Consider the following 14,475-nt stretch of genomic DNA (forward strand, 5'->3'; position numbering starts at 1 on the left):
AAAAAAAAAAAAAAGTAGGTCTAATGATGCGAATGAAGACAATCATAGCACAAACCTGGGACAATACCAAAATGAGAAGTGAAATAATTATTATTTTGTCAATTCATAAGAAAGTGGGGTGAGGAATGGGTTACAGAAATGACTGGATACCCATGGCAGAATTATGACACATACAGACGCAAAAGCTTCCGATTATGTTCGATTGTGCTGTTCGTGTGACACAACGTGATGAAACTAGTAAAAAAGAATACCCTAGTACAGACCTAAGTTACAGGAGCGTTGATTGCATTTGCTTCTAAATGGACCTCTTCGGAGTGTCAATCAAACTTAACTGCCCAATCATAGCAGGGTCAGGAATACGCGCGTACCTCACAAACAGTGTTGTTAAACAAACGCACGTGTTTGAGTATGTTTTACAAAGTTATTTTGTGGGACCAGCAGCAATATCCGATGGGCGGCACTTATCGGAAGGGGGCCACTGCAGAATAGACGGCCTGAAGCAAGCTTTAAGTTAGATTTATAAAATGTGATTGGTCGCGTGGTAGTATTGGCCACTAAATTGTATTGATGCTTGCTTTCACAATCGTTACACATTTATTTATGAGTGACTTTACAAAGGTACACCGTCACAGGCAGTTTGTTTCTGGAGGAATTAACAGTGTTTAAAAAATGAGTGAGAATATTATAGAAAAACCTCAATTTAATAATTTTCAGGTCTTTATTGAAAAACAAACTCTTAATTCCTATTGTTCGCTAATGTTGACAAGCACAATTTTGCCGAAATGCCGTGACAAAGTTTCCAATCAATTATATGAAAACAATGAGCACTTTAAAGTTTAATTAGAATAATTATATAAAATCAATCAATTGATGTTGAGCACCGTCTTAATTTGGATTGATTATCCATTACTTAACACTCGTATGAAAAATTAAGTTGTAAACAAGGTTGTATAGGGAAGGATTTGTCACGGCCAATATCACCAAGTAATCATGATTAAGGTAGCCATGCGTTTGCTCTGTCTGCCATGATCTAGCGGGTAAACGCCAGAGAAGTCAGCCTGTGTAACTACGTGGTGTTCGGAATTGTACCAATGTTTAATCACCCGTCCGCTAAAAACAGATCACTATTCTAATTCCGTTCTTGATCTGTGCAATTATACACAATCGTATGATTATACATCATATGGTATACATGCTTAGCTGTGTCATTAATTGTCTTCCAGACACCATAATAGTATTACTGTTGTGATTTTCTGGATATTAATTTCCGCGCCAGTGGTTCATCATAGCGATTGCTTGAGAACTGCCAGGTTTACAACTGTCCGTCTCCGCCTTTTTTCCGGGCTACTGTTTGTGACTAAGCGGGCGTAAACGCTTGTCTCGCCCGGCAAGCGCGGCTCCGCTGGCCTGTCTACGGACAGTAACACTGCTCCTGTAAAGCTAGCCTAGCCTGCTATAAGTATTAGTCTCAGTATTTCTGGAGGATATGTGAGAGGTTTAAAGCATGTGTACGGGGACGTTAGTGGTATCAATGACATTTAAAAAGAAAGTTGTGTAACTGACGACTCAGTCTGAGCGACAGCTGATTTGAAATTTATATAAGGATTATTGTATCTCTTTTATTTCTAGTGGATTTTTAACAGTATCACACACAAGCGTGAGTATTTGATTACAAGTCTGATTCATTATACTAACACTGATATAATGAAATGAAGAATAAGATTCTTCAACATACAAAACAGCTTAGCACGACGTACAGTAAGCCTATGTGAGTTTCCCATTTGTTCCAAGAAGAAAAACAGGAGATATTTTGGTTATAGAATCTGAACTGTGGTTTGTGTTGCATTTTTGTTTAAGTTTGGATGACATGCCAGTGAACAAACACCATCGAAATTCGCGCGCAATAGGCCTATAAAGAAATTCAAGAAGAAACTATTTATTCGTTAAAAAAGTGTAATCATTGCATACGGTTATTTGAATTGAAACCAGTCTTATCACACAGTGAGTATTTACATTGATTGATATTATTATAATGCGAAATGTAAACAAAGTTAAGTCAGATCTTAATTTGCCAATAACTAATTATAGTCGAATTGATTGTCGACATCCGTTTGCAAAACATTTCCGTAATGACATTGAAAGCAGACAATAAAGACGTCTGCGTATTTACCTTGACATATAGGTTTCTCTTATTGTACTTTATAACAACAACAAAAAAGAAAAAGAAAAGAAAAGAAAACGTGTATTGTGTGAAGAACTGTGTTCGGAAACTAATCCTAAAAATAATCATACAAAAACTAGTATTTTTTGACTAATTTGAAAATGTATCATAACACAAGTTGTCGTTTGCATAAAACATACGTCTTCTGTAATACAATACTATAAAAGTACAGCCAGTTTCAAATCCATCCGTCTGTTCGTACATTGTAGTTTTCATTAAATAATTATAAATTTATAAAGTTTTCGTGTAAATCATTAATATGAACATCTAAAAACACAATAAAACGAAAATTTTATGTAAAACCATGAAAATCATTGAAATCAATTTTAAATAAGCCCAGAAAATGCAAACTGATTGTGTAGGTGTTGGGTGTTGGCTGAAATTCATTTGGTAAATAAAAAGTACAGTAATTAATACCAAAGAAATCGTCAATTCCCATAATGCACAGTTAACGAAACATTGACGTGTGTGGAGGAAAATATTGGTATTGAAAATCGTTGGTACTTTAAATGCTCAAATAACTTATTATTTCATGTCATTTGAATGTTCTATTTAAAAATAAAAATCAACATAGGCCATGACAGGAAAGAAAATAGTCATATTACACTGGATTACAAGAAGTAAAGGCGAAATAATAGGTCTTTGTGTTTAACAGTGCTAAAATAATGTACCGGTATGTATTATAATTGAAAATGAAAAAGGGGGAAGCGAAAATAAATTCAAGTGCTTTTAAACAGGTTCTAATAATATAATTACAGGCCTCCTTCCAATTAAAAACTACTTTTGAGACTGGGGTTTTCATGGTCTCTAGCAGCTTTGGTCTCTAATTAGAATAATAAAAATGAAAGATATTTGCTAATTTGGGACCACAGAAAAGTGGTCTTTAATTGGAGGGGTCTTTCATTAAAGAAAGACCTCTATAAGAAAAATTAATTGATAAGGTAACAAAATTGATAACTAATAAATTGATACATAAATACGAGAATAGATGAATATTTTTGGAAATCATTTCATAATAATAAATAAATAAATGAATAGATTTATAGAAGAGTAGTTGCATCTTATTTTGCCTATCTTTTCCCATCCTGTCTGGTCCGACACAAATAAATTTACGTTAATGAGTAAATAAATAATTTAATTAATTAATTTACATAATAATGCGGAAAATGGCTACATGTACACTCGGCAGGTGGAAAACGGCGCCGCGAGCACCCCTACTAGGGATGGATACGTGCGCCTAACAAAATGACATTATTATTTATTATTGTTAGATTATAAATAAATAGATAAATAAATGTATTGCTGCTATATACTGACACGATAATTACCGAAATTGCGTTTTCATAATGTATTCAGTATCTTGTCCGTTAGAATAGTTTCCACAAGGAGTGTTTCTGTATTTCAGTTTTTATTGGACCTCACTTTAGGAACAGTGGCACACACCTACACGATGGTGCGTCTATACATAATACAAGTAAACAATAATTATACAAAGAACAACAATTAAAAAGAAAAACAAAGCTAACAACAATTGATTTATCAGTAAAGACAAAAGTATTGTGTAAGGGTTAAAATAGACATAAAATAAGCAAACATAAATTAATTTTACCTACAACATGTATGTGCAATTTTTAGTTTAGTCTGTTGCCAAAACTTTACAAAACTAAATTGCTTGATGTTTTGTTAAAGAAGTGTTCCCTTATTTAATTGAACACAATAGTTTTCGAGAGAAATAAAGACAAATGATACGAATCCATTCAGTTAAAACTCATTATTAACAATAACTTGTATTTTGTGAGAATATAACAAGTTTTTATCCTCAGCAAAGAGTATCATATTAATAATAGTATCATTCAACCCCAAATCATTATTATAAAACATGATAAAATGAATTGCGATATACTGGTACAAGAAGAAATTTCAATTTTCATATCATCAGATGTTTTTTTTTTTTTCAAAATCAGATTCAGATTTTTAAAATTTTGTCCAATAGGAAATTACAATAGGTGCAAAAGTACATCGCGGAAAAAACCGCAACAATTAAACGGTAAACTTAAATGTCTTTGTAAGTACTTTGTCATTCAATAAGTTTAAATTTAAACTTACTGGATGCTATTAAGGCTTCTTATGGAGTATGGTAAAAAGGATAACGGTTAGTCAATTTGCAGTTGATGGATTTTAACCTCCTACCAGATGCTAACCATTGATAGAGATTGTATTAAGGATGAGTAATGTTGTTCATTTATACACTGCATGGAAATAATAGTAGATACAATTAAATGTATAAATGTTCATTTATACATTTGATTTTATCTACTATTCTTTCCATGCAACTATTTCAACTATTTTTCTCTTTCATGATTTTGCCTGCTTGGCTTACTATTCGTTGTAGTCTCCTACAGTCACCTTTCCTCAAACTATTAAACCAAGCACAGCAGCCATACATTATTGCACTTTCTACAACCGATGAATAAAATAAATTAAGTATCATACTATCTACATTGAAAGAGCCTACGCATTTCCTGAGTGAAGTCTGAATATTCCTTTCTGAACTAAAGTTTGTCATAAGAGGCAATCATGCCTCGGTTGAATATTCAATCTTATTCTATTAAAGGCAGGATTTGTTTATCATTATCAACTATTTTATCGACCTTTTATGATTATCAAGTTTATTCTGGCCTGTTATGCTAATTAGACCTATTTTTGTCAGCCCTACAAACTTATTACATAAGCTACAAAGTTACATGGATTCCAATCTAGCTCAATTGAAAATAATAACGTACTCGTAGAGAAGATATAGTAACTTGCCCCAAATACGTACTCGAAATGGGTATATAGGATATTTTCAACCTCGTGTTTGAGACAATTATGTCTACTTCATTAAGGTTGTTCTTAAACATGACTTAAGAACTAGAAATAATTAACTTGAGGGAACTCTTAGTTTAATTTCTCTATATTTTTTTATTCATTTTTTTTTTGTAGTTTTGCCCTACCTGACGTGGAAATGTACCGTACCGAGTACTCAGTACATTGAAAACAACTGCGAAAAAGATCGGAAGTTGTTCTCGGGTGGGACTCGAAGCCACGATCTTCAGATCACTAGCCTGGCCTCATACCTCTAGACCACCGAGCTTGCACCTGATGGCCAGGGGTGAATTCGAGTCCAAGTAAGCAGTGGGTACTGCAGTGTTGATAGTAATTGTTATTGTCGTGATGGAATAATAGACAATAACTGGATTTGCGTGAGGAGAAACATGTATAGGTGTAATTTTAATAATATGTATAGGTGTAGTTTTAATAATACAATTATATAAGAACAACGAAATACCACAAATGTACAATAATCAACAAGCGATACTGATAGTAATGATAGTCAAGAATAAAGCAATCAAATATTGGCAATGTTCAAAAACTCTTTCCTTGACAAAACAGAACTTTAAACACAAATATATCAACATTTTTGCGTACTATCAGTTTTTCAGATGGCATCGTTGCATGCATAACGATCAGTGTTGATTTAAATTAGTCTCAGTAAGTTTCTTCAGCCAGTGTTAGCGCCCTCATAAAGAAGTAAAAAAATTAATAAAAAGATAAGACTGCGTTTTATAATACGCTGATTGGTGAGATTGAGCATGATGTTACGATGACGATCGCGCTATCAAACTTCAGGTTAATTTAGTATAACTATATATGGTGTAATATCGTTTACTATTTTCCAACAATAAAGGAAATATAATAATAATAACAGTGTAGATTTGTATAGCGCTGGTATCCATCAAAGAAAATGCTCATGGCTCTTAATCTGTGGAATATTAGCCTAACTCGTTCAGTGACATCCATCGCCCTTTGTGCCTGTGCTACCCGGCTACCCGATAAATAATATATATATATATATATATATATATATATATATATATAGATATATACATCTAGATGTGTATAAGAGACAAGGATATACAGTATATACAATACATACATATATATATATATATATATTATATAAATGGATAAATAGTAATAACAGTGTTATAATTTATTTATATATTTATTTTTTATAGTTATTAACAGATGTTATAATTGTATCAAGTATAGCCCCTTAACAAAAGTTCCCTTTTAATTCGGTTGTATGATACACGGCCTGACAGCGAGAGGTTGCAGGTTCGAACCTCACCAGAGACAAATGAATTCTAAAGGTTCTCTTCGTTGCCAAGGGCTATGCTTGATACGATAACAACATCTTGCTCTTATTTGAGCATTGTTATTATTTATTCATTTGTTTATTGTGCTTACGGTTCTGTAGCAGCAAACCTAATTTGAATATTACATATATATATTATATATATATATATATATATATATATATATTCTGTTATTTCATAAAATAACTTTTTTTAATTCAGAATTTTATGTCCATTGTATTTCAACATCACTGAAAAGCAATTACCATATATGTGTAAACGCACTGTTCTGGTTTAATCAGATTTGTTAATGTGTAAAATTTTGTCTATGATTGTTTAAAGCGGCTTGGTCGCTATACTGCAGTACACTGTTAACCTTACACAAGGCAGGGAGTAAATAATATCGACCATGACCTAAATTTCTTTTAGAACATAATTTTAAATGAAACCTTTAACTTTAGACTTGGTTGTGTTTTTTCTACATATCAATTTCGTTGCCATAATCGATAAACTGCAGTGACTGGTGTAGTAATTTATGAGTGTTACATTTTATCGACGACGCCCTCTATTGTTCATGATTAGATAACTTTTGCTGCTAAGCTCCTCCCCAATGAATGGCTAAAACCGCAGATCCCCAAGTGTCAGAACAGTCCATTGTTATCAAATCCGACCAATCGCATCACTGGAGCAATTAACCAGGCTCCACCTACTTTTAAGAAGTTAATCGCAATTACATTTGAGCAACTTTTCCTAATCATTCATTTCATTCTCTGTTGAGAGGTTGTTTAGTTAACCACGATTAGTCAACAATAGCGACGCATTTAACTTTGGCAAATATTTTGTGATTTGTTCATTCTGTAATACTTAACGACTTAGCACGCAGGCTAAATTACTCAGCACTTTTACAGTATTTTGCTTAATTGGAATTCATTACTAATATCAGGTATGATAACAATTATTCATTATGTTTTTTATATAAATGTTTCTATTTATTTAATAATTGTATAATTGTTAATTTAAATGCATAACTCCTTCTAAAGAGTGTTTAGATATATGTAATATGTAAAAAATAAATGATTATTAATGATAATAGGTCTATGTAGAGCCGCTGTTAGTCAGGTTGACGTATAAGCGAAAACACTGGTAGCATGTATCGACTAAATTACATATTTTATTACACAAGACATTGCTGACCATCTATTCATTCTTCGTATTTATTTTTAATCTATTTATTATTTGTATACACTCTCATTTTTATTATTATCATATCATTATATAAATAAACACATAAGGAGGAAAATGCCCAAGTAATATTTTTTATAAGAATTGCAATAATTTGAAAACTTTAATTACAACATATGTCTTTAGATGATCAATAAACTTTCCAGCAAGAACCAGATCAAAACAATATTTTTTGTTGATTTACACAATCTTTATAAGAAATTCTATTAATTGATTATTAGCAAACTCAGCAAAAATTTATTTTCATTTATTTTTCGTCATAAAACAATCTTTACAAACAAAACAAAAATGACAATTGAAAACGGTGCTGAGTAGAGATTCTATAAAAGTAAACCGAATCACTATTAAAGTTGGTCTCCCTGCAATAATTTTGGAACGGTATTATTATGTGTCTGCTTAATATGTAAACAATAATTTTTTTTAATTGTTTAAAAGTTCAAAGGAAATAGTAAATTTGTATTGTTGAAGAGTACTAGATAGACGTAATGAGTGTAGCATTAAGTTAAACATTGATATTAATAAAACATTACGGTACACCTTATTCTGGACTTTCCAAAAATACTTTCAAATTAACTTTCCATTAGTTAATTTTATAGTTTATTATTATTCTTTGCTTTTTGTTTCAATAATTTAGCTTTCATCTTGGGATTTTGATGAATTATTTTATGTTACTTATTTATGTTGGAAAATTGTAGTATAAAATGCAATATTAATCTAACATTAAGATATGTCTAATTATTTTAAAGAGTTTTTGCAGGGAGATCAATTTGTAATAAGCTAGACAAGCAATTCTCATTTAATGTTTGTTTCTTTTACCCCCAAAACATCGATCTCCAAGCCCCATACAAATGCTTCTTTTTAAGAGGATAAGTTCCAGTATTATCAAGCTCGCGGGGTGGGTCGCTCTTAAGTTAAACATAATATTATAATTGTATTATATTGTTCGGGTGTATGAGATATTTTAATTTTTAAATAAGGATGAGAAATGAGATGAGATAGGAACAGATCAGATTCAAATAATTTTGTTTGGTCTCGTAATCAAAATAATTGTCAAGTAACAAACAACCTGAACTCTTTATTGAGACGATTACAGTATTACATTATTTGAAATATATTAATAGCCAACGATTGAAAATTTTTTACAATATTTTATATTGCAGGATGCAATATTTTGGTCAAGTTCGCCACCCGCTCTTTGCACCTGGGACTATGGACCCGATATACGGGTTCTATCCGGGTTCGTATCCAGCGCCACCGCCACCTGGCTTCCATCCGTCAGGCCAGCCTTTAACATTAGCCGAACGACTTGCAGGTACGTCATTCATCTTACTGTACATTTTGTAATTACCTCACGCTTACTCGATTGTTGCCCCAATACAAAAGCTAAACGAGTTATAAGTCAGTTTTAATTAATGCTGCAGTGTAGTATATTAACATTCCTATTATAATATTTAGTCAGTAGAGCAGAATCAAGAGAAACTGCTAATCCGAATAAACAGGTTTATCAAAACTATAAGTTGCTTACATAAATTCTATAAAAATGCCAAGAGGGTTTAGTAATCGCTTCACTAAAGGTGCACGCGTGAAGAAAGGTTGATAGCCCGTACGTTGGATTGATACCAGGCCGGGCTAGATTAAAACTATTCTCAATAACTTATGCGTATGATTCTATTCCCTGTTAGTGAATTTAAGAAGTATTTAGATAAAGAATTGGTATATTCATCAATTTCACAATCACCCACCAACTATTCAATTTTACTGAATTGAATAACAAACTTCGATTTGTATGTAGCCCGCGGGATTTTATCAAGCTTAACACTCACAACAATTGCGTACAATTAGCGCCGTAAGCGCAGTTGTTCGGTAAACATTCTCGATTTCCTTTGAAAAGTATTAAGGATTGGTTTATGTAGAACTCAAAAACTTGAGGGCTTTAAAGTAATTGTCGAATTTTGTCAACTATTGTGCGAGAATTTTAGCATTAGCAGTTTAATATAACTAAGCTGGTTAAAAATGTATTCACTGACCGGTTTAAGGCTTTGTTCCAAAATTCAAGAGTTAAGATCATTGCCCTCATATCAAAGAAACAGTTTAGGCCTTGGGATCGAACTTGGCGGAATTATTATATATTCGTCAGAATTTAGGCCTACTTTAATAATTTAAGTTTGATATTATAAACTTGTGGTTGTTAGCAACTAAAAAATTCGATCACATCAAATAAGTAGATTTATGATATGCCGATAAACTTTTATAGGCCTAATCATTTTAGAGTATTTTTTATTTTGTCCTAAGGAAATTTGGCCTTATCTTAGTCCTAATATGATATTATTAAATAAAATAACAAATTATATGATGTTATAGTTTTGAAAAACTAAAAACATGTCCTAAGAAAACCAAAGAGAATATGCCGACTTTACCTTTTCTTAAAAAAAACTCACCTCTCATTATTATTATTATTATAATGCATATACTCATTATGGCAGACATATTACCAAATTATTTTCTTTATTCAGATATATTATTGGAAGCCAAATACGGGGCACATCGCAAACAACGTCGAAGCAGGACTGCATTCACCAATCAACAACTTTCTACATTGGAGAAAGCATTCACCAAGACGCATTATCCAGACGTCGTAATGAGAGAGAAGTTGGCCATGTGCACAAATCTACCGGAGGCTAGAATTCAGGTATGCCTATGTCATTCAGTATGTTACTTATCTAAATGGTACTAAAAAATAAATATACAGTTTAATAATAATAATAAAAGAAAACTTGTTGGTTGCATAACACCACAGGCTCCATTTCACATTATATGAACTTGTACCAATGCTACAGTAATATAAGAGAGACACTACACTATTTTAACTGTCACGGTGTCAGACAGGTCTATCTATTTTAGTAATAAATACTCTATACCTTATTTTTTTTCAGGTTTGGTTCAAAAATAGGCGTGCAAAATACAGGAAGCAGCAACGCAACCGTTGCGTCGACTCGAACACAGAAGTAAAATCTGACACCGAAGAGAAGACTCCTCAAGATGACATCGATGTTGAAAGTGATGATGCTAGTGAAGAGGAAGACATCCAAACAGCAGTTACAATAAAGGAAGAAGTTACGTCATCCAATTCTATTGACGAAAAGCAATTACCCCCGAAAGAGGTGAAATCAGAAATCAAAAAAGAAGAGAAAGAGGACCAAATAGATTTTAGCAAAGAACGAGTGGAGATCAGGAAACGCTCGCTATCTAACGGTAATTATTATTATTATCATGAATTTGTAAATCGTTGTAGTCCAACTAACCAACTCAACAAATTACCAAGCAAGCAATCAATCAATCAATCAATCAATCAATCAATCAATCAATCAATCAATCAATAAATCAATCAATCAATTAATCAATCAATAACTTTCATATCTTACTATCATTTTTCATGAATTTTATACAGGTGATGTGACTTCTGACTCCGAGCAAGACAGCGAAGAACCAAAAACAAAACTTGCTAGAACTACCAGTTCAGCGTCTCCGACAACAGGACCACCTAAGCCGTTTAGTTTCTTAACAGTTCCCGATCGAAATGTTAGCTTCTTTGGCGGTAACATGTTTCACGGACAGCAACATGGCTTTCCTCGACCATTCCCTGGGTTTTTCCTCCCACCTATGCCAGGTTTTCATCCTACAATGTCACCTGGTAAAGATGGCGTCATTCCCCCAACTACATTTCATCCGTACATGACGTCACTGCCGAATGAGTTTCAACACACGAGCATTGAAAGTTTGAGACTACGAGCAAGACAGCACAGCGCAACAATGGGCCTTTAATAAGCTGATAAATGTTTAGAGCAATGTCTCCTAGAAGAAATAGAACAATGTTTTTAAAATGTGATAAATAATACATGTGTTATATCCGAAGCAAAAATAACTTAATTAATATCCTGATTTAATCATTAAACTATTATTTAATTAGTTAATTAAAAAAAAATATATATTATTGATATATGAATATGTTTATATTATATAACCTATATATACACCTATCAGGGCTGATGCCTATATATAGGCCTATATATAACATATCTATATATAATAATGCATTTTATTATATATTATATATTATAAAATATTATTTTATTTATTATTTATTCTTGCACTTGAAAAGTCCTCAATGCTCAGAGAATAGAATAAGTGTTCGTAGAATAACATTTTGCAACTCGTTTAGTAAACACGTTTAAACTCAATAATTTACGAAATATGTTTATTTTCGGAATTGCTGTTGTCTATAAACCGTTTGCTATTTATTGTATAGACAACTTTCTAGTAAAATAAGATTTGTTAATGCATATGGGATATTTCAATCAATATAAATCGACCTAAAATATGTCCAATACAACTCAGGAAAAAAAGAAAAACTTTAATTAATGGTCACTATCTCAACTAGGTGAAGGCTATGTGCATAGGACTAAAGCCTAGATTCCATAAAATCGCTGCACGCTATTGCCGATTTCGGTGATGCTGATTGGTTAGTAGAATAGTTAGTCGGAGTGCCTTCTCGATTGCGTCGGGGACAACTACGCAGTTTTGCGACAGTAGGTAGTTTTCGCCACACGACGTTAACCTTAACTATAACGTTAGTACCCTACATGCAAAACGATAGCTCCGCCCCTTTTTTGTAAACAAATCGAAACCCGTAACTAACGTACGTCGAGCGCTTAAAATCCTGAAATTAACGTACTCCGCAACGCAAGATGAATAAATTATGACGTCATCCGTTAAGGTTAACGTCGTGCGACGAAAAAACTACCTAATGTAGCAATGGATCTTTCCGTAGTGGCCATCAAACTTAACTGACCAATCAGAACAGGACCATGAATACGCGCGTGTCCTACAATCACACGTGTTGTTTCACAAAATGCACGCGTGTGCGTATGTCGTCTATGTGACCTTAGCAACAATATCCAAGGGGTGGGGCTTAACGGAAATGTACATTTTTATAGAAACCAGGCTTAAGATAGTGTTGGCATTGTCCGTCGTAGGTTTACCTATAACCGGTGCTGAGTGAACATGACCGATCTAGCATTGATATATCATGAATGAGCCAACATTTGCATGAGCCTTCATTTTATTTTCTTTTCCAGATATGTATTTAATAATATTCAAGAGATATAGCTGTAAAAAATTGCATTTTGAATTTTAAATTAAGCATTTGGTGCAGCATTACGAATTGGTCTTATAATTGAAAGACCTTCGGCTTGATTATGTAAAGATGACTATTGGTTTTTGTCCTTAGGCAAGATACTTTATCCATGATCGTCTCCACTCATAGGTATGTGGATGCATGATGCGCCATTGATGTATTATTATGGAATCAGTATTTCTCATTTGTAAAGGTCACTGTGAGGAATAGTATTAAAACCTTTACTACTTTCGTGTGTTGTGTAAATGCTACTAGTACTGCGAAACTAATTGGAAATATCTAGCTTATGTTTAGAAATTGTATAGAGGTGTAAATAATTGGAAATAAATATACCAGACTTTATGAATATCTGCTTTGAGTTGTATACTATTTGCTCAGACTTAGAAACCCGCCATTCGGATGACCCTCTAGTTATGGTTATGGTTATAAACTTGTATTGCACCTAATACTACCGTATGTCTTTATGCGCTTTCAAATGTCTAAAAGAACTTGAATAAAGAAACAAATATAATGAAGAATTGAAAAAAAAAAGAAGAGGAACAACAAAACCATCAACAACAAAAAAAAGCAATAGGATGGGAAAAAGATAGGTAGTGACTGCACATCACACGGTTAATAAATTTAACGGTAGCCACCGCGACATGTTATAAAGATGCACACGCGCATCAAAAACCAAATGCAATGAAGCTTAACGCCAGCGATGGCTCCAGAAATTCGCCGACAAGGGGTCCGACATGTCCGACGGGGTGTCCGAACCTAGGGACCAACTAGAGCATCGGTCCGAGTCCCGAAATAAGAATTCCCTGCTAGAAATAAGTTTATATGTCTTAGCATGGTCCAAATTGAGCTTTTAGACCACAATATTAGGGATTGGCAATACAAATGACGATATTTGGATAGGAAAATTATAGGCCTATATTTTGTTAGTTTTGATCCGACGACCTCGTAATGACGTCCGACAACAGGGGGATGCAGGCCTGTCCGACGGGTGGGCATATGCCCTCGCATAAACCGCCCGCCCCCGCCGGCTGGCGCCACCACTGCTTAACGCTTGGTCTTTCGTTAATTTTGTTTTCATTTTTGCATAAACTATTTCATATGGACCAAACAATTACTTTTTGACGTCACAGCAGTTTTAGTTCCTATTCTATGCCTGAACCAACGTCAACAGATAGGCCTAATACTTCACACCAGGCGGCTTCAGAAACAAACGCATGTTTGTTATTTTACTGCCATGATGCCTGTGAAAAAAAATACGCAATGTCTGGTCTTAGTAAGTAAACCAAATTTTGCATGCTAATGCATTTGTTAAGCACCTAATTTCAAAGTTAAAGTAGGACAAATATGGCTTAAAATTGAAGTATAGGCTTATAATTATATGCACATTGTGAGAATATCGATAGTTTGCATGCCGTGTATCAGCATGTTAACACATTGGACGATCGGTGAAACATATGCTTATATAATATGACATTATTTGCTTGTTCGTTCATTCATTCATTATATATATATATATATATATATATATATATATATACATATATATATATTACATATATAATTATATATCATATATATCATTCTAATCGTAATACAATTAAAGAGGGTGAAAGGGTGAATAGAGAATGATATGTCATAAA

General features: G+C 33.1%; 1 protein-coding gene across 2 annotated transcripts; it reads left to right on the plus strand.

Moving 5' to 3' along the window:
* The first annotated feature begins 1,484 nt into the window (after window positions 1-1,484).
* Window positions 1,485-11,631, plus strand: LOC117104664 (diencephalon/mesencephalon homeobox protein 1-A-like). Of its 2 annotated transcripts, none has more exons than XM_033245547.1 (5): window positions 1,485-2,001; window positions 8,802-8,953; window positions 10,155-10,330; window positions 10,575-10,893; window positions 11,090-11,631. In XM_033245547.1, the coding sequence occupies exons 2-5, from the start codon at window positions 8,803-8,805 to the stop codon at window positions 11,461-11,463; spliced, it is 1,020 nt and encodes a 339-aa protein (XP_033101438.1). In that variant the 5' UTR covers window positions 1,485-2,001; window position 8,802; the 3' UTR covers window positions 11,464-11,631. The 2 variants fall into 2 exon arrangements, with proteins under 2 accessions (XP_033101438.1, XP_033101437.1); XM_033245546.1 differs by lacking the exon at window positions 1,485-2,001 and adding an exon at window positions 7,171-7,342.
* The last annotated feature ends 2,844 nt before the right edge of the window (window positions 11,632-14,475 follow it).

Source organism: Anneissia japonica, unplaced genomic scaffold, assembly GCF_011630105.1.
Source record: "Anneissia japonica isolate Jap-2015-1 unplaced genomic scaffold, ASM1163010v1 scaffold287712_len2945570_cov188, whole genome shotgun sequence".
NCBI lineage: Eukaryota > Metazoa > Echinodermata > Crinoidea > Comatulida > Comatulidae > Anneissia > Anneissia japonica.

What these genes read in the sequence shown, in the direction of transcription:
- LOC117104664 (XM_033245547.1), top strand. Translation starts at nt 8,803, where the DNA reads ATGCAATATTTTGGTCAAGTTCGCCACCCGCTCTTTGCACCTGGGACT. An exon ending in ATTAGCCGAACGACTTGCAG is followed by an intron (nt 8,954 to 10,154) that starts GTACGTCATTCA and finishes TTCTTTATTCAG; the next exon opens with ATATATTATTGGAAGCCAAA. An exon ending in TACCGGAGGCTAGAATTCAG is followed by an intron (nt 10,331 to 10,574) that starts GTATGCCTATGT and finishes ATTTTTTTTCAG; the next exon opens with GTTTGGTTCAAAAATAGGCG.